Genomic DNA, 20,950 nt, shown 5'->3' with positions numbered 1-20,950 from the left:
TTTGTGCAAGCCCCAAGGTCAAAGGGCCAGACCTGTGTAGACCCGGACCCTCCATTTCTATCCCCAGGAGCTGAGAAAACGCAAAATAACCCCACACTGAGCAAATGACAAGACCATTATTTTTCACAGTTTGAAATAATCTAGCATAAGCGCCACTGACCAGACTGCAGAAGTGTCAGAACATGGGGGAGTACGGCCCACAGAAGGGACGCAGAGGGAGTCTTGCCACCCTGACCTCTGGCTGCTCTCTCTGCACCTTGGGAAAGGCGCCCACAGAGCGCTCATTTCTGTTGACCTGGCATCATCTTCATCATCATCATCGTTTCTATTTCATTCTTTGTTTAAAGGCTTCACTTCCTTTTAAGAGTTATTTTTTGTTTCCTGAATGTTTTTTTTTTTCTGAACTATCTGCTATACCTTCCACAACCAAACTATGTTGAAGTTTTATTTCAATACTATGACAAAAACACGTTTCACACTAAAATATTCACGCATCCACAGTGCACAAGCTTGCAGTTCTAAAGTAGAATGAGGAAAAAAAAAAAAAAAGCAAAATGTCTATACAAAGGGCTGGCTTTTCCCTTCTCCCCCCTCCCATCCCCCTTAAAGTTTCTGTATTTTTTCCCCCCACTTGGTTTCCAATCCAGGAAAAGTTGTCTTATGACTCCAGACAGCAGGTTGGTTTTTTTTTTTCTTTTGTTTCTACAAATGCTGCCTAAGTGAACAGAAGGCTGATGTTATTTTACTTCAACAGATTTCCAAAAAAAGACACTAATTCCCTGAAGCACACATGCTCTTCCGCTCAAATCTAGATTCTGGGCTCAAAAGGAAATTGTATGTATATATTTTATTTGGCTTTCTACAACAAAGGGGATGTTTGGGGTAAAAACGTGTGTTCACCAAGACCAGCCCCAACTATACAATCTTCTCTGCTTCATTCAACAAAGCCTAAGAGTCCTTCAAAAGGAAGGGTGGGGACGCCTGGGGAGCAGATCCTTTTCACAGATACAGGCAGGTGGTCGCTAATCAGAAGTGGTCTAACCCCCAAGGAAACAAACAAACGGAACCGAAAACCCAAAAACAAAACCGTTCCAGAACGAGATGGATTTTCACCTGAGTTGCACACAGGCAAAAATTTCAAATCAGATGGGGGGAAGAGCCACTGTAAACAATTAGATTTTGTAAAGTTGTCCTGGGAGGATCCTACACCTCTAGGCAGTATTTGTAACTTTAAAGAAAAAAAAAAAAGGCAGCTATTTTACACGGACATCCAAACACAACTGAAGTTAAACATTTGTCAACTTGTAAACACTGGAAAACAAAGTTGGCAGAAAGAAAAAAAAAGAAGGAGAAAGAAAAGGAAAAGAAAAGAAATCCGAATACTGCAAATTGAGATCTACCCCCAGAAGCTGCATTTGGCATTCTTCCTACAAAACAAGAGTCTATGTGGGAATTGAATTCAGCTAGGAAGGGTGACACACTTTGCATACTGAACAAATACAAAGTGAACAGAAATTATAACTTATTTATGAGGTTTTACAGAGTTCAAACTCGACTGAAAGTAGAAAAATAAACTTGGACTTTGTTCATTCGGTTAGTCTTAGCGTCTGGAAGTTATTTCTCTGAACCTGGTCTGCGCCGGTTCTGCAACACCAAAATCCTGAACCTAGATTCGTTTTTCTTCTGAGCTTCCTAGATTCTTAATTTGGGGTCCTTTTGTTTGAGTTTTAAATGGTTTCAGGGAACCGAGTGTCCTAGTTTGGCTGTGGGTTTCATGTTTTTGTCTCATTTTCTTACAAGTGAGTGTGCAACAAAGGAACCCTTTCCATAAATCTACAAAAAGGAGATCCCATGTTGATCTGCTTAGTTTTTTTTTTTTTAAAGGCAAAAGACACTAGAGGAATGAGATATGTGTGTGTGTGTGTGTGTGAGAGAGATATTGGAGATGCTCTGGTGAAGCTGTTGTGTCACTTTTTATTTTGATCTTTGCTGGTGCCTCGTCACCCATCATGCTTTGCTCTCGTTCTCCTTTGTTTGCGTGGCGTCGTTGGGGACCGTCTGGACTTCGGCTGGCGCTGGCTTCGTTTCTGTCTCCGGCTTTGCTTCTACGGGACCCTTCCTGTGGAGAACGGAGAAAATAGTACTGAGAGCACGATCTACTGTAACCCACCCTCCAGCCAGTCCCTCCAAAGAGCACTGGACTCCACCTTCAGCTGCATCTCCGGATCACCTGGAGTCTCTGAAAATCACTGACCCTGGGCCGTGTCCCCAGAAATCCTGATCTCCCGGGTCAGAATGTGGTAACTTTTTAAAGCACCCTAGTGGTTCTAGATGTGCAGCCAAAGCGGAGAGCCGCTGAATCAGAGGAAGGCACCCTTCCAGCCCTGAACTGATGTGGGCGGGGCTCCAGCTTTACCTGGAGTGTGGAAGTGTTTCGGGAGCAGCCTCCTCTCACCCCTGCATGGCTGCAGCAGCAGCAGCTGCCCAGCTTGATCTAAACGATGTGTGTGTCGGGCTCCCCGGGACCGATTCCAGGGGCCCTTCTGCAAACTGCGCTGGCCTGTCTGCGCTTCCACCACTCTGTGCTCTGCCTTTCCTGGTGATGCCTCTGTAGGGCTTTCCCCGGGCAGGATAGGAAGATGCTCTTTGTTACCATGGCAGTTTTCCATGGGAGTCTGGTGAGAGGCTGGAGTGGGCTGCCAGGCTCCAGGGGAGCTGAGTGGGGTTGGGTGGGCAGGGCCATCCTTTTATTTCCCGACAGACTCAGGGTTCCTGGTGAGGGTCCCCCCGTCACTCTGGGTGGCAGCACCACAGCTCATCTGGGTGCAGCCAAGGAGCCTCCATGAACACCTCCATCTGACTCTGTCACTCTTGGCCTCAGGCAGTCCCAGGAGTGAGAAGCTGGTCTAAGGATGCACGAGAGGAGGCTCAGACTACAGGCCCAGCTGGCGCTCCTGCATTTTGGCCTCACATTTAAGAAAGCTGTACTCTGAAGGACATGGTCTTGAACTTGGGAAACCCGGCCCTCATTCAGGGCTTGGGAGCTTGAGTCTCCCCAGTCACTCGGGGCAGAAGCAAGAGCAGGTGGGTGTGTGGGCATCTGGGCTGGGGTGTCTCGGGGGCTTCTGGATCAGATCCTACCCACCCCCCACAAGCCTTGGAGTCTGCCTCTTCACTCTCTGCACCACTGTGCCATGCTGGTGGGGACTTGGCCTTGGCCCTGGATGACACCCTGCCTGTGGGCCCTAGGGTGGCCGATGAGGGCACCTTGGCCTCCTTAGCTCACTTCCCAAGCTATGCTCATCAGCGACCCAAATGCAAGGGCTCCTCCAGGGACACGAGATGCCACTGCTAGGATGATAAGGATCAAACGTAATTAACATGGCCTAATTAGTAAGCAGGCGGCTGCCTGCCTATACCCTGCTCTCTGCCTTGGCCCAGCCCCTGGCTGACAGTTGCCTCCAAGAAGCCCTGGATGAGGCTGCAGACACATCTAACAGGGAGGACACAGCACAGACGCACACCACCACGGGACACCACCCGACGACAGCGGACAGAGAGAGGCCGTACTCGGTCTTGGCTGGTGCAGGCGGAAGAGAGCTGTCGGCCGTGGAAGGAGCAAGCTCAGAGGCTTGTCCACTGGCCCCAGCGGCGGGAGCAGGAGAGCCCAGGGCTGCAAAAACATCCTTGGCAAGGTCAATATCTGGGGTCTTGAAGTTCCCTTCGTCCATTTTAAAGTCCTCGCCCTGGGCAGGGTTTGTGGTGCTGACGGAGGCCGCCTCGCTCTTCGGGCTGGCGAGGGCCCTGGCGGCCTCGGGTGGGCTCTTCGAGGCGCCGGGCTGGGTGGGCTCAGGGTCCGGACCTTTGGTGCCGGGAGCCTCCTGCTTGGCCTGGGGGGCTTCCGGGGCAGGGGCCGTCGGGGCTGCTGCCAGGGGACTGGCTGCCGACGGGGAGACGGCCTTGCTGGCTGGAGGGGCCTTGGGGGCCTCGCCCGCACTGGCCGGGGCGCTGGGGCTGAGCACGGCCCCCTGGTTGGCCAGGACACTAGAGGACAGGTTGCTGGCGGCCGAGGCCGAGGTTGGAGGGTCGCTCAGGTCAACCAGGGGGGCGACCTTGGGGGCGGGGGTCGGGGCCGGGGAGGCGGCAGTGACGCCGGTCCCCTTGGATGGGGTGGCCTGGCCGGCGGGCACAGAGTTTGAATCAGGGGTGGCCGCGGCCGGGGGGGCGATACTGGAGGTCAGGGTGGTGGTCTCACTGGTGGGGCTGTTCTGAGCAGTGGCAAAGGTTTCGGTGACAGTATCAGAGTTAGCGGTGACGGTGGTGACAGAAGGCAGCATGTCCTCCACAGTGGCTGTGGCGTCGGCAGGCAGCCTGCGGGGAGGACAGGAAGTAGAAGAGATAGACGATGAAGCCGAGACAGACAGAGAAGCTGAGACAGGGTGGAGGCCAAGGAGGCGCCGAGGGTGGGCATGCGGGGCCGCACAGGCAGGACACAGGCCCACAGAGAGAGGAGGCGGGAGGCAGCACACGCCCAGGCGGGCAGAAAAGGACACAGGAGACGACAGAGAACGTGGCACCTGGCGGGGCCTCTCGCCTTCCTCCCTGCCGCCTGCCTGGGGCTCCCTTTCCCTAACGTCTGCAGCGTAATGCATCTCGCCCTGGGGAGAGGCCAGCTGAGCTCGGCGTCCACCACCGCAGGCATCCGAGGTCCCTGGGGAATCGCGACCAGCTGCCCCATAGGGAGGGCCTCCACGTGGCCCCTCAGGGCTGGGGCGCTGTCGAGCCAGAGATTCTGCCCTTCCATCAAACTCCATTCCCTTCAAACCCACGGTACCCACGACAGCCTGGCATTCATGATACCCAAAGCAGGACATGCCTTCTGACTGATGGTCCTCAAGGCTTAAGAGACCAGGAGGGCCAGGCTTTACCAGGTCCCCAGCTTCCCTCGTCCTTTTAGGAAGAAATGCAGAAAACCCTAAAATTCTTGGAAATCCTAAACAGAATCTGCTAAGCTCTCCCTGTGACGTTTTGCCTCCTTGAGTCATTTCCGAGGTATGTGTGTGTGTGTGTCTGTGTCTGTGTGTGTTTGTGTGACCTGGGCCCAGGGTCTAGGGATCCCACTGATGCACAGAGCTCTTTCAAAGGTCACCCACAGTCACCCAGATAGGACCATGAATGCCTCCTCTCTGAGGAGAGTGGGGTCAGGCATTCCTGGCCTAGGACTCCAGAATTCCGGCTGGTGATGCCGGGCCCGGAGCCACGGGTGGGAAGCACGGAGGTGTGGGTAGGGCGCTGCAGCGGGTGTGGGGCTCTGCCAGGGAGGGGCCCACGTACTCGGGCTCCGTCAGCGGCGTGGTCTCGTTTGGCTCCGTGTGTTTCCCTCCGTCGTGATTCGGGGTCCGCTCCTCCTCCGTTCGCACCTCCACGATGGGTTCCTTGGACTCGTCTTTCCTGTGGAGAGAGCTCCGCTGGTTCCATCCCGGAGAGCTGGGGGAGGCAGGAGGCTCCCAAGGAAGCCAGCCACTCTCAGGTACCTGCGCCCAGCCCCAGGCCGGCAGGCGGTGCATCCAGAGCCAGAGCCCTGTGCCGTATCTCAGCCCCCATTCCTGCCAGCTGTGTGACCCTGAGCACCTCATCTGCTTACCCCTGCCTGTGTCCTCACCTGTAAAACGGGGCAAGTAACTGTCTCCACTTGCCTCGATGTTATGGACACTAACTGAGACAATGACTATAAAGTACTGAGGAAAGCACCTGGCACAGACTAGTGCTCAAGTCATCTGTGTGCGTATACACGGCAAATACGAATATGCGTACCTATGTGTGTGTAAGAATGAACAAGCATACCCTGTGCGCACGTGTGTAACTGTTATAAGTATACACAAGTTTATGATGCATGCATACATACAAGTATATATAAGTATGCACATATTTAAGTGTAGTATATATATTTAAGTACAAATGCGCATGAACGCCTGAGTATACACGTGCATATGATATACATATAAGTATATGGAAGTTTGCACATGTACCTGCATATGTGTAAGTATATGTACACACGCACACACATGCATATCTAAGTATGTACAGGAATATGATGTATGCATAAGAATATGCACATGCAAGTACACACATGTATACATGTGTGTGTCTACCTATATGGACTTCCCTGGTGGCACAATGGTAATGAATCCTCCTGCCAATGCAAGAGAGTCGGGTTCAATCCTTGGGTTGGGAAGATCCCCTGAAGAACGGAATGGCAACCCACTCCAGCATTCTTGCCTGGAGAATCCCCCACAGAGGAGCCTGGTGGGCCATAGTCCACGGGGTCACAAAATAGTTGGACATGACTCTACTTCCTAAGAGACTAAACAACAGCAATGCATGCATGTATGATGCATGCACGTACTATACGTACATGCGTGTGACATATGTATGTGAGTACAAGCACATATGTGTGTAAGCATGTATGTGACACATGTAAACATATATGTATATGTACACATACGTGTACACACGGTGCCTGGCATGGGGTGGTGCTAACGACCTATTTCCTTGCTCTGTCCCTTCTGGCCTTGCTGAGGCTCAGCCCCGCCTGACCACAGTCTGTGAAGGTTTCTCTATTTGGCTCAAGATCTGTTTCTCCAGAGATGCTGGAGCACAGCTTCTGTCTGGATCGTCCTCCAGGAGGACAGGCATTTTCATCACTGCGTCCCCTAGCACTTGAGGACAATGCCATGCCCATAGCAGCTGCTGCTCCGTGAATATCTGGTGAGTGACGGAGGCATGGATGGCAGCAGGCAAGTGGGTCTCTCCATGGCAGCTCCCCTCCAGGCCAGGCTCTGACCACACCTCTCAGTTTGATCTGCGCAGGGAATTTCTATGAGATTCTAGATGTGGGGTTGGGTTCAGGTGTCTGCTTTTAACATTCCTCTAATGCCTCGCCTCCCTTGGGGTTTGCAATGGGAAGGCTGAGGTGGCTCCCTGACTGGGGCCCAGGCCAGGGTGCTCAGCAGTGGCGGGGCGGGTCTGCACTCACGAGAAGGCGGCTTTGCCCTCCTCCATGTCCTTGCCCTTGGCTCCGGGCCCGGCTTTGCCACACAGGTTGACGGCAATGCACATGAGCAGGCCACACTTGTTCAGGAAGTAGCAGGTGACGTCCATGGCCACCAGGAGCACGACGAAGGTCACGACGAGGATGCCCACGATGGCGCCAGTGCTCAGGCCCGAGGTGGGGCTGCCGTTGGCTTGGGTGGGAGGGAGAGAGGGATGGGGGTGGTTAGTACCTGGAGATGCAAACCTGGACCTGCTGAGCAACAGTCCTAGGGGTGGGGTAGAGCCCACTGGACGGCCGCGGCATTTGTGTCCGTAGTGCCACCGTCCCTGGGCCTTTTGGGGGTTGAGACATCAGGGTCTCTTCCTATCTTCAAGACAGAGGAATGGCAGCCTGCTCTCACAGATCAGGGGACGGGGTACTAGGCAGCCACCAGCCAGGACAGGGGCCCAGACTGGCGCCATGTCTCCACCTCTGCTCTCAGCCCACACTCGGCTGGTCTCCCTGGGAGCTGCCAGGGGCAGGGTCCCAGATAGGGGCAGAGGGTCTCAGATGGGGGAGCAGAGGGGTCCCCAGGGCTCCCTTTGGGCTTGTGGGGACATCAGGGATAAGATGTCCCATGCCTTCCTGCTCTTTAGGAATTGCTCCACGGGCTCTCAACTTTGGACCACACCTTCCTTCACTGCACTAGGAAGATGAATGAAGCCCACCTGCTCTGGAGACATGGGGGTCTCCCCAGGCCCACTGGGCAAGGTAGAAGGTCTGGGAATACTCACCATCTGGGAGCCAGGCCCGCTTGGATTTGACTTCTGGAAACCCAGCAGACTCACCCAGAGATACACTCCGCAACAGGCTCACTCACACGGGACACCCACCACAAGACAAACGCACCCTCTCACATTCGAGCAATGCCCAGCATCCCTGCTCTGGCTGGACCCACTCGAATGACCACCTCTGTGCCTTACTCCCTGGTGTCCCCCTAGAATTCTCCAGGGCCCTGGGCTACTCGTGGTATCACAGAAGGACCGCAGGCTCAGCTCCAGAGCGCGCCCTCATGGTTCGTGCTAGGTGCCTATGGTGAACCCTGGATTGCCTGGTGGTTCCCACCAGCTTCGGAAAGACAGAGGCTGTGCTGGGGGGAAGCAAGGACTCATGCAGAGCTCTGTGGAAGCCAGTGTGGAACCATGACCCAGACTGAAAGTCTGTTTCATTTTCCTCTTCTGGGAGGACAGGGTTCTACAAGGACAGCAGCGTCCTCCCACCACCAGACCTTGTCTGAAGCTTCCCGTGTCCTCCAGACCCACTGGGATGACCCGTCTGCGGACCGGAGGCAGGAACTGTGGCCAGCACGACCTGGGTCCCCCTGAGCCTTTGCCTGGGGGGCTGCTGGCCACATCACATGCCAGTTCACGGAAGGAACAGGTAAGCCAGGGTGATGGAGATGGAGCACATCCTCTTTCTGCATGTGGTCTGTGTCCCTGTGCCCCAGAGCCCTGCTCGGGCACGGTGGGGCTCCTGCAACAGCTGTCCCATTCTGATGGTCCTTATTTCTAACCTCAATTCAGGGTCTGGGCCTCCGGCCAGCAGGTGAGAGACAACCACTCACAACCTAATTTCTACACCAGAGGAGCTGCCTAGGATCTTGAATATTTTGGCCTCCTTTGCCTCCCAGCCCCTCGCCAGGCTCTCCCACTGGCCCTGTTCAACCCCGCACTGAAGACACGGCCTGTTTCTCAGGAAGACCTGAGTCTGGCAACCGGCCCCACGCTCAGGGCACCCGGCTCTGGTCACTGTCTCTAGGCTTCAGCAGCAGGAAATCGACCACGGGTCCCTACAGTCAGCTAGAGCTGATCTCCCCAGCACCACACCATCCATTCTATCTCTCCAAGGTGCTCACACATCCACACACAAAAGAAAAGAAACAGCGATGCAGGCCTTCCTGGCCTTCAGAATCCCAAAGCTGCTTCCCCGAACAAGAAGAAATACAGCCTTGGGTTTCCTCCCCACCCCGTGACTCAGGGCCGGAAGCCACTGTGGTCTCCTGACTTCCATACCCAATAGGTGTTAACTGTCTACTTCCTGCCGAAGGAGCCAAAGGTATTACTGCAGGGAAAGAATGTCTGTACTTTTGGACTCAAAGGCCCTAACACCATGTTCTGAGGTTGATACGTAAATATAGTTTTAGGGGACTAGTCACATCTCTAAGGAAGCAAAACAAACCACCGCAAAGTGGTCTGTGTGGGAGAGGCAGCCATTATCCACCCATGCCCTGGGCTCAGCAGACCCTCTGGAGGGTTGCATGGCTTGGAAGGCCAAGGCCAATATCACGAGACGTTTGGGGAAGGGTCAGGAGGGCTATGAGACTGATATAAAACAGAAGGCAGGGCAAGAGGTCTTCCCTCTCATCTGACATATGATTCAAATTGCTTTCCCTGGTCTAAAAGGTCCCACATGTGTGGCGGACTCTCCCACCACGCCTCTGACCGTCATAAGTCAGGGCACTTTCCACCCATATCTACCACGTGACTCTGTTTTATTCACTTCTTGACTTTCCAGGTGACTTAGTGGTAAGGAATCTGCCTGCAATTCAGGAGATATGGGTTCAATACCTGGGTCAGGAAGATTCCCCTGGAGAAGGAAATGGTAACCTACTCCAGTATTCTTGCCTGGAAAATCCCATGAACAGAGAAGCCTGGTGGGCTACAGTCCATGGGGTCACAAAAAGTTTCAGACACAGCGACTAAACAACAATTTAGCAACTAAACAACAATTCCCTTCTTACTACTATTTCCATCTGCCATTTTCTGTTCATTGACATGAACAGATTTCTTTTTTTTTTTTTGCCACACCATGCAGCATGCAGAATCCTGGTTCCTTGATCAAGGATTGAACCCACACCCCTTGCAGAGGAAGTGCTGAGTCTTAACCACTGGAGGGCCAGGGAAATCCCCACGGATACGCTTTCTATTTGGCTGCCCCACCCTCTTGAATATCCCAGCAGGCATATTTGTCTCTGCCTACCTGTCTCCCCAGCAAGTAACACAACTCAACTTACAAGAAATATTTACAGAATATTTGCTGCACAAATGAGCAGCGTTCAGCCTTGGAGATGAGAACTCTGCCTCCAAATACTTAAAGATATGTCATGAGAGGGAAGAGGCAGTCTCAACCAGGGTCCCCAGTGGATGGAAACTAAAGGGGTGGCGGGCAAACTTCAGTTCAGATGAAAAAGAACTAGCAAATTAGAGCTCTTCAGACATAGTGTGAGCTGCCTCGGAAGATGAGTTCCCCGCTGCCAGAGGCATTAAGCAAAGGCTGAAAAATCCCTTGGTCAGGATGCTATAATGCTCTGGCTGAGGTTCCCACACTGGGCAGGGCCTGGGATAGAGGATGTTATCAAGTCCTCTTTAACTCTAAGAGCCTGTCATTGCATGTTAGATGTCCTACAGTCCCCAGCAAAGGATGCTGCTCCTGCTAAGTCGTTTCAGTTCTGTCTGACTCTTTGGGACCCCATGGACTGTAGCCCGCCAGGCTCCTCTGTCCAGGGGGATTCTTCAGCAAGAATACTGGAGTGGGTTGTCAAGACCTCCTCCAGGGGATCTACCCTACCCAGGGATCAAACCTGCGTCTCTTACGTTTCCTGCATTCGCAGGTGGGTTCTTTAACACTAGAGCCACCTGGGAAGGCCCCCAGCACAGGATACAGGTTCCCTAAGGCCTATCTCCTCCACACTATGTACCAAGTGGGACTTCTTCCTGTAAGACCAAAACACTTAGTAGGTCCCATCTTTATTCACAGATTCTTGTGATTTTTATCTCTAGTTGAAAAATAAATACCTTTTAGCATAATGTTTCTCCACTTGCAGCAGAATTCCTGGGGTGCTTTGTGAAGAATTCAGATTTGGGGGTTCCCTTATTCTAGGAAATCTGAATCTCTGGGGTGAGGCTCAGGTTCAGGATTTGATCAAGCATCCCAGGATGCAGCTAAGAGCTTGAGGACCACTCTGTTCTAGGTTTTTCTCATCCTTGCATTACAATGAGGAACAGTTGTCCTATGACTCACCACTCAAGGATGAGCTGTGTAATCTTACCTGGTAGCCTTGACATTACTGATGTATTTGAAGGATGAAAAGAGAGCAAAGACTCATTCCCAAGTGATCACTCACTTTACCACTAAGAATCTAGACTTACAGAGGAAGTGAGGTGCCCCTCAAGCTGAAGAAAAGGTATGTGGTGCCTTTACAAAAAAACGTAAATAAAGGACACTTTGTTGTTGTTTTAATCACTAAGTTGTGTCTGACTCTTTTCAACCCCATGGACTACAGCCTGCCAGGCTCCTCTGTCCATGGGATTTCCCAGACGAGAATATTAGAGTCAGTTGCCTTGCCTTACTCCAGGGGATTTTCCCAACCCAGGGATAGAACCCGAGTCTCTTAGGTTCTCCTGCACTGGCACGTGGAATATTTACTACTGTGCAACCTGGCAAACAAATAAAAGACAAACTGGGATGGAAATGAAAGAGTATCCAAGTCAAGTCAACGTTCATTACCTCTCGGTGGCCTTTACAGAATTGTTCAGTTCAGGAAACCACAAGGACAAAGGTTATCTCCTGCATATTGGTTAACATTTTACAAAAGGAAAAAGAAAACAACTTCTGAGGTCTTTGCATGACATTCCCCTGACCTCTCTGCATACAAGAGTGCCTCTTGGGAGCAATTTCTCCACAACCTCTGGGCTCTGAGCTGCCCCGAACCTTGAGGCTATGATCTGGGGCTGCTCAGCGTCTGTGGTTCCTGGCCTGGGGGGCGTCGGTACAGAAAAGGGACCTGGCTTGCCCAAGATTGAGACATCCAAGTGCCTACGCTCTTAAATGCCACAAAATGAGAAGGCAGTCTCAGCCCTGGCAGATGACCCCGGGGCCGCAGTCACTGCACCCCAGACGGCAGTGCAGAAAGACATGCCCGGCTCCCTCCTCTGACTCTCGGGACCATTAAGCTGAGGTTCCAGTTCACTCCTGAACCCCTTGTCTGCTTATTCCTTCCCGGAGTCTGCTGAACAGATTGCTAGGTCTCGGGGCTTTCAGGAGGCATCCAACTAAGTGTGATTATAAACAGAGTAGGGTCTGCAAATGAGCACCTTCTCTCTGACTCTCTCTGTCACCAGGTCACTATGTGCAGCCTTTGATATGAAGTTGTAAAGGGAGCCGCGAAATCGGGAGAACGTGCAACAGAGTCGTGTATCTGGTGGCCCAGAGCGTGCCTCTGACCCCAACGTGACCTTTTCGGCTCTGCAAGGACACTTTCCCCTCCCCCATCTCCTGGGGGAAAGTCCAAGGGGGCAGGGCAGGACCCCACACAGCAGCTCTGACTTAGGAGAGCTAAGAGAACCGAGCAGGGAAAAGCGGCTCCATTGGCTAGACCTCCACTCAGTGGGCTGCAAGTCTGGGGGCCCATTTAAAGGGTCCTCTGGGGATCAAAGTAATCCGTGGGGCCTTGTGAATGGAGATGAAGGACTTCGGCAGGATACACCATTATAAAATAAAATCCAAACACACTGGTGAGTTCACATGAACTGTTATTTCCTTTAATAATGCAAAGGTGTAAACTTCATCAAGGCCTGATGATTATCTGCACAACAATGTTAGCATTCTTATTAGTAGAAAAACGTGATCCAAACCTGCCGTATAAATACTTCAAAAATGAGCAGAGAAGCCCTGCGGCGTGTGGAGCGTGGGCAGCGCTGAGCCGGGGCAGGGGTGGCTGAGCGGGGTGGCGAGCGCGCCCTCCTGCAGAGGGAGCCGTCTCAGGGGCTGGGGGCCGCAGCCACCACGAGAGGGGGTATGCCCAAATGCTGCCCCCTGAAGGGCATTCCTTACAAACCAGGGGCCTGTCTGAATGGGCCCAATTCAAGGACCCCATAAGAGGGGTCTGCTGGGGTCTGCCTGGCCCAGAATGAGCCGAGGGGACAGGTTCATGGATGTCAGGCTTTCCCACACTTTGGGCCCGATCCCCGCAGTCCTTTCAGAAACACTGGCTCAGGCCCTTGCCTATGGGACTGGGATAGGCCCTCCTAGGTGAATATGTGACTTCCGCCCAAGAGGATATCAAGAGCGGGAGCCAGTGATGGGTCACTGTGCGAGGACCATCTCATCCTCCTTTGCCCTCCGGATGGCGCTGGGATTCTATGCTGGGCCCGGAGGCATGTGTGACTCTTTGTAATCCTCTCCTTGGGTCTAAGAGCCGTGTCTGCTCCTGCTGCCCTGGTGGGGCTGGAGGTGGAGGAGCCCGGGGGGAGAGGTTTGTGGCGGGGCTGCAGGCCGACGCTAGGGCGAGAGGCACTGCCCGGCCTCGCTGATGGGCAGCATGGGGTCTTCAGTGTCTGCACGTGACCCTCTAAACTGCCAGTGCCAAGCACATGGGCCTTTTTGTGCCCAGTGACCTGGGCAGCATCGCTCCGAAGATCATAGGATCACAGTTGGCTTCCCAAAGGGAAAGGCTAGTCTTCAAACATTAAAAAACAACAACAGAACTAAAAAATAAGGGAACCAAACAGAACAAAAATCAAACTTCTGTGGAGATGCTCAGAGATGAGATACGTGGAATGGTATGTGACCACAAGAAGGACCCCTGAGCAGGGACACTGATGCTACTGAACAGGAATCTCCACGGGGACGGTAACGAGCACACCCCACTTCCTCCCGTGGGTGCGTGGGGGATGGGGTGTACCCCCAACAACAGAGGAGCAGCTGGCTTCTGCCAAAATGTGAAACACGTCACTGAAGCCACTGACAGATGGGGTGGTGGTGGGTTGGGCTTAGGGACACTCTGGAAATGGGGCAGGCTGGCTGAGTTCTGATTCACTGATGCTCAGAGCTTGCCCCGCCTTCGGCTCCGCTGAGAGGGAGTGTGACTCAGGCCAGGCTCACAGCAGATGCTTTCGACCTGGGGGACTCATGCTTAGGCAATAGGGTGGGTCACAGTTGGACCACATCCTCCGAGACACGAGGTCTGTGGCTGATCTTTAGCCAGGCAGCAGGAGTCACCCCGAATGGGAGACACGACCTTCCAGAGCCCACAGGTGTTGGGCATGTCCTAAACAGCGTTGGGTGCTGGTTATACTACCAGGACCAAAGTGCTTCCCAGAAGGTAGGATCAGCCCTAGAAAATATCTGATTAAATCAGAGTTCTTCTGCTATCTGGGCAACACGGAGGCTGAACTGTGCCCATCTGGCCAGCAAAATGCTCTGGTGGATTGCACTGGGCTTACCGTGGGCACTGGATGCAAGCAAAGCCAACTACTTACTGAAGGGCAGAGGAGGCGCACGGGGTTAGAGTGGGGACGCAGGGTGGTTTTAACTATCTGATGCAAGCTTTAGAGGGTACCTGGAAACCTCCCTCTGCTACATCATCTTCAGGTAAGAACCAAAAATGCGACCAGTAGCAGACGTGTAAAGACTTGTCTGTAAGTTTTTATAGACAAGGTTTTTATGTGTAAAAACCTAGCGTAATGGCTTTTATATATACAGGGTCTAAAGAAAAGAGCTCCCAACATTTTTATACTCTATGAAAAAAAGGGGCAAACTTCATATGAAGTGGTGCAAACGTATCTGTGGGTGGGAATAGTATGTCTGGAGGTCCAGCTTGTTTCCAACTGCCAAACCTTCCTCTTCCACAGAGAGCTTGTTGGCATGGCCGTGGCAGTCCTGACAGATTCTTCCAAAGTCGGGGGCAGGGGGGGCACTGATCATTCTCATAGGAACCGGGCTTTTTAAGCAAATTTAAATTTTTGTGTGTGTGTGTGTTCAAGTTCCTAACAGAGCAAGAGAAGAGTCACTGCAGAGAAAAGCAATGAGACAAAGGTGTAGGATGCGGAGGAGCCTCCCAAGGTCGCTGCAGGTGCCAAGCAATGGGTCCCCAGAGAGAATGTGGTTGTTTAAAAACAAATGTGGCAGTGGGGATGTCCCAGTGACGTCCAAGGTGGTATGTGCGACGACAGACACAGGAAGGGGAGGGGGAGGAGGAAAGAGGAGGAAGAGACAGAAACAGAGGAAAAAAAAATAGATAAAAAGAAAAAAAATTAGGTCAAATACAGAGAACGTGAGAATCCAAGGTTAATTCAACTTCGTAAATTAAGCTGACAAAGGTTAGAGAACGGAGTTCAGTGCGGTGTTATCACCATAAGGCCAGTTCCGCAGCTCAGCAAGGCCACAAGCAGCACAGCAGGGTGAATTCAGGGGTTAGGGGTCAGCGAGCAAATGAAATTCAAGTGAGAGAACAGAAGCCTCCACGGTCAAGTACAGGAGTCTGATTAGGAAAGTGTTACCTTTGATAAGGGAGGTCTCTAAGGTACAGTCAGGAGCCTTCAGGTCTCTAGAGCTTTTGACACGTGGGGACAGAGATGTATCTGATCACTGTTCTATGCGCAAAAAACTGAGCACAGGGAAGGGACTGACTTCTCAGCAAAACATCGGCCTCTTCTTCCTGTGGCACAAGCCCACCCCACGCCTGATGGTCTTAAAGGGGATCTAGTTCTGTGCCTCTCACCTCCAGCGCCCACTGAACACAGAATTCCACCATCAATGTACATCTCGTAATTCAGAGGCTTTATCCGCAGGTCCCAGAGAAGAAGTCTTAACCAGGCAAGCTCTTGCTAAGACCTGTGCAGTAGAGCCTGGAGCCCTGGTGGGTGAGGTGAGCAGTCCCTCCTCCCCGTTAACTGGGCACCTGGGAGATTAGCCAGAAGGGCTCTGACCACTCCATGGGCAGGACTCCCCAGAATTTCTATATCTGAAACACAGTGGCCCCAACTTCTCCAACACCAGGAGCTGATGCCGCTGGCAGTACCCCATCTGGGGACCCAGCGTGTCGGAATCACCATCTACGGAGTCTTACCCGAGGAAATAGATGCCAGCAGGACTCTGTTTCACTGCAAACGAATCACTTGGGCTTCTCACTCCCCCAGCTCCTAAGTGCTCCATAAGAGCCGAGCGGATCTGGACACGCCCACCAGACTGTCGATATCAGGGGAAGACTGACCCAAGAATGCAGAGACAGAAAGGGCAGAGGACAGACAGGGCACCTCCGTTCGGACAGCCTGCGAATCAGTGAGGAGACCATCGCCTGCAGTCACACCCAGATGCCGCGGCAACATCACTGACCACGTGACCAGTGCCTGCAGAGACACGCCAGGCCTAGCCTGTGCTGAGGGGTCTCCCTGCCAACACGGAGGGGATGCTTCTCGTCTATGGCCGCCATCTCCCTGGGGGTGTGCACACGTCTCTCAGACACACACACACACACAGTCATGCACAACCAACCATCGGGGAATCACACACTGATCCCATTTTGTGGCTGCTCGATTAACCCACTGCCACACACACAGCCCTGTGCCACTACTGTGACATGTCCCTTCTGGCCTCTCTCCCACTGGGATGAGTGATCATGACCACCGAGCTGAGAGCTAGCGGGCAAGCACTCTGGACAGGACAGCCATGATGGAGGCCAAATGAAGGCCACCAGGAGGTGGGGGCATCTTCCTATCAAACTTGGAAGCTGCAGAGAGTTTTTGGGGCTCCCTCTACTAAGCTGCAGTTGTATGTTCTATGCCCACCTCTCCTGCAGTCAGTATGTGGCTGGTCAGGGAAGCAGAGAGGGACGATGAAGATCTCTTTCTGCTCCATGGGATTTCGTCAATGAGGAGTCTGGCCATCAGCAGCAAGGTAGCTGGGCCAGAAAGCAGAACTCTCACTTTATTTCTGCACTTGAGTTGGTCCCGGATCCCTAGAGATGGATCTGCATCTCCTGGAAGGGATTCATCTCCCATCCTGCTCTCTAGCAGACTGGACTGCCTTTCACAGATGGGGGTTTCCAGCATCTACGTTCTCCACTTGATCTGTTTCAAGTGGCTCCATTTAATCTTTATTTCAATTGTGAGGCCCTTGGCAGAGAGGATTTTTAACTGGGCGCCATCTGTTCCTTCTCTTGGGCTCCCCACAGAGAAGAGAATCTAGACCACGGTGGTGCAGGTAAGCAAGCATCAGACAGAAAGCGCTTAAAAACAGGTTCGTGGTCCTTGAATGAAATGATAGATAGCAGATAAGGTCTCAGCAAAGGATCCTTCCTCAATCAGCATCCAAAGCTTGGCTGGAACTAGGGCCTTTCCCACCTGAGGGGTTCCCACAGACTGGCTTACCATCAGTCCTCCAAGGCTGATGGACGACACAGGACCTTTGCCCAGGATGCTTGCCCAAGCCTTCTTGGAGGTCCAGTCCAGCTCAACCTACTGCACAGCTCGGTACAAAGCAAAACTAAGCTCTGCATGGGCAACCAATCATGAGGATGGCTGTAAGCAAGCGAGTTGTCAGGGGCTATTCAGGCACATTAGGAGGTGCGGTGCTTGTGCATTAATTCAAAGCAGGAAACTCACAGAAAGCAGAGGTGTCATACCTGGGATGGCTGTGGGCTGGGCTGAGGTCCTGAACACAAAGTGCGCCGCCTTGGACTTGCCCTGCTGGTTCTCGGCCACCACATAGACCTCGTACTCGGCATTCCAGTCCAGGGACTTGAGCATGACGTGGTCACTGCCAGATGGGAGCCTGATCTCTGGTTTCCACTCGGAGGAGAGCTTCTGGGAGAAATCGGCAAGAAAGATACAAGACACCAGAGAGCTTTAGGTGAAACAGCTGGTAAGACCAGCCAACAGGAGGAATGTAAGGGAGTCACTAAATATTGGGGCAAAATGAAAATAAAAACCAGTGATAGGGCATAGTTTTTATTCTTTACTAGCTTGAAAAACGTGAAAGTAAATGATCCCACAGATCAGAAAGTCAACCTTGGTGGCTTGCAAATAACAACAGTGGCAGATTCCCCGTGTGGCATGGGGCCAACCCTTCTATGCCCTGTCCATTACCTGGAGGGCGTGCAGGGACTCAGGCTACACTCTGGAATGCTGGGCACATATCCTAAGGATGCCCAGTCGCTCAGTGGTGTCTGACTCTTTGCGACCCTACGGACTGCAGCCTCCCGGGCTCCTCTGTCCATGGGATTTTCCAGGCAAGAATACTGGAGTGGGTTGCCATGCTCTCCTCCAGGGGATCTTCCTGACCCAGGGATCGAACCCGAGGTTCTTAGGCCTCCTCCACTGGCAGGCGGGAAGCCCCATACTAAGGGTGACCTAGAGGATGATCTGACAACTGTGATTCTTATCCTGTTTTAGAATGTGGGTCATACTCAGGTGTGTGCTCACCTCTCTGAGATGGGAACATGGCACAGATTCCACTTCTATTAAAAGCATTAAAAACTATCAGTTACGGAGCACCCGCTGCATGCCAGGGCCTGGCCTGAAGGCTTTCTGCACATTTTCTCATTGCATCCCTACAACAAACCTGCGAGGGCTTTGGCAAGGTCCTTACTAAAGCTGATGATGGGGAAGGAGGAGAGAGAACAGGTGACTTCCCAAAGCCACAGAAGCAACTGAGTTGCGGGCAAGTGCCTCTGGGCCCAAGTGGGGATGTATCCTCTCACAGGAGGGAGTGCAACACACATAACGCTGCAGGGGGCAGGGTTTCTCTATTTCAAGCAGTGTGACCTGGTCTCTGGGACTGGAGCCGGAGGGGTTGCAGGTGTTGCTGGAGGTGCTGCTCTCAGGTCCAAGGCAGGGCCTGCAGTGGCCAGCAGAGCACTCCCAGGACATAATTTCAGGCACAAAGCTGGAGTTAGAGGGGCCCCCCTTTTCTCGAATGTTTTTTCCAGTCCTATCCTACACATCTGCTGGAGAATTTGTTCTGGGTGGGAGGGACTGACACATGTCTACTGGATGATGGGCTGCTCCTGAGAAGAGCAGAATAGGCTAGCAGTGTCCTCTGGAATGTGAGCTAGCCTATGGCTGAGGCTGGAGGAAGTTACATTGCAGGAAAGCCAGCCACCTTCCAGGCAAAATGCTTTGTACCAGCCAGAGAGATGCCTTTAGGGTCATGATAGCACACGTATCATGGCCACGACAGTGTGGGGAAATGCGGGAAGACGGGCTCACAGCCTCTGAGTCTAACAGAAAGCCCTACTACCTACACAGGGCTCTAAGTTAGTTCCTGCGAGAGTGAGCATGTGTCCCATTTTAATGTAAAACAAAGAACTTCAGCTCTTTGTCTTTTGTCTTCTTTCTCTGAAAGGCTTCTTTCCTTGGCAAACATCATTGCAAAAGAGACAGCCAGAATATAGAGCAAATATTATGTTACATAATAAATATTAATAATGTATAATAATCAAAATATTTAGCAACAATTGGGATTTTGAAGTGAAACAGAGAGGATGGTTAAGGTTGTCAAAGCCTAACATATCCCACTGTTTTGCCCTGGCTGTCTTTTTAAAGCAGACCTGCCCGGCACTGCCAGAATGACCCTTCTGGAACTTTGACATCTGATGGGGCCTCGTATGGAGGTATTTCCTGACCCAGCCTGCATGGTAGCAGTGGTTATTACAGTTATCAAGTATAGTTTTCCCAGTGTCAGATACGTCTCAGGTTCTTTGCTTGCACTCTAACCAAGCTTTACAACAACTCGATAAGCTATCCCCCTTTTACCAATGGAGAAATGGTGGTGATGGACCATTGGGTGACCTACTTGGGGCACAGGCTACCAAGTGGTAAGGCTGGAATTGGATTCCAGGTCTGTCTGGGCCACATCAGCCCAACAAATGCCAGAGGCGTCCCCCCACCACACTGTCCACTTCCAGAGGTTTCCATGGGGCCACCTGCTTGGTCCTTGTATCCTATTCCACATTGAGGAAGTCACAGGGACCTCTCAGCCAGTGATGGCTCTGGGCTGGGCCTTACAGAAGTCAGCTGAGGTTCCTTCCCCCACATCAGGCTCCAAGCCGGCTTCGCAATGAAGTAGGAAGGGGCTGAGTGACTGACAGGCAGCCCAGCAGCTGGGACGTGTTCCCAGGGTGGGGTGGGGGGCTCTGCTGTACTGACTCTCTGCAAACCTAACCAGGTTAGGGCTCCCACCAGGTTAGGGCTTTGATCAGTGGGGGCTGATCAAAAGGCAGAGACGGAGTTAAGTCAAACTTTTTGGAAAAAGCCTTTCTTGGGTGCTATTTGAAGAAAGAAAACTCCGCTCAGGTTATTTTCTACTGTCAAGAAGTCATAGCAAGAGGCTCTTTGCAACGCTCAGATGCTGTCTCTAAGTCTCCTAGCAATTGGTTATGGTTGGCGATGGCCAAGTATCATTCTAAGACCAAAAAAACGAGGAGGTGATTTTCAGTTTGGGTGCTGGGGATGAAAGGTGGAATGTCAGAAATCTCTGATGGGCAGTGGGCAAACCAGGAAGAGAAAAGGCTAGGGCCAAGCTCACGGGTAGCGGACGACCACAGGTTGGGTGGGCTACACTAGCGTGGAGGGAAGGAGACGGTTTAGGCGCTGAGGCAGCCCAGGCCAGGGGGCTTAGACCCCCGTCTCTTCAGTCAGACAGACCTGGATTCAAACCCTGGCTGCCTGACTGTGTGAGTCACGTGTCACTAATTGCATAAACCTCACTCACTTCCTCTGTAAAGTGAGGATAACTTTTGAGACCAACTTCACAGGGTTCTCGGGGGGAGAAAATGCATGTGATCATGGGCCCGCATGCCTGGCCCATAACACACTTTATCCAAGTGTGATCCAAGGTATCAGTATGTTATTTGCAAAAAAGTACTGAATGATGGGAAAATAACTTTGTAGAAAAACCTAGGAAGCAGAAAAATCAGTCATGGGTGGGTTTATCATTACCAAAATCATTGTAGAGGTTTTATAATGGTCTCAGTGTGTTTGTCCATTCTATATACAGCACGTGTGTGTATGCATGCTCAGTCGTGTCCCACTCTTTGAGACCCCAATGGACTGTGGTCTGCCAGGCTCCTTTGTCCAT

At 52.3% G+C, this 20,950-nt stretch overlaps 1 protein-coding gene across 1 annotated transcript in view; it reads right to left on the bottom strand.

The window, feature by feature from the left end:
- Nucleotides 1-631: 631 nt before the first annotated feature.
- NCAM1 (neural cell adhesion molecule 1) overlaps nt 632-20,950 on the bottom strand; it is a 362,723-nt gene continuing 342,404 nt past the window's right edge. The window contains exons 16-20 of the mRNA XM_055423033.2: nt 17,496-17,673; nt 7,037-7,244; nt 5,335-5,451; nt 3,571-4,371; nt 632-2,119 (exon numbers count right to left, since the gene is read on the bottom strand). Of these exons, the coding sequence (XP_055279008.2) occupies nt 2,008-2,119; nt 3,571-4,371; nt 5,335-5,451; nt 7,037-7,244; nt 17,496-17,673 (1,416 nt within the window). The 3' untranslated portion in view covers nt 632-2,007. The remainder of the gene's footprint in view (nt 2,120-3,570; nt 4,372-5,334; nt 5,452-7,036; nt 7,245-17,495; nt 17,674-20,950) is intronic.

The sequence above is a fragment of the Moschus berezovskii genome, chromosome 14 (genome assembly GCF_049115385.1).
Source record: "Moschus berezovskii isolate FMDL1 chromosome 14, NW_MosBer_1.0, whole genome shotgun sequence".
In the NCBI taxonomy this organism is placed as follows: domain Eukaryota; kingdom Metazoa; phylum Chordata; class Mammalia; order Artiodactyla; family Moschidae; genus Moschus; species Moschus berezovskii.
This window is presented reverse-complemented; position numbering and strand designations above follow the sequence as displayed.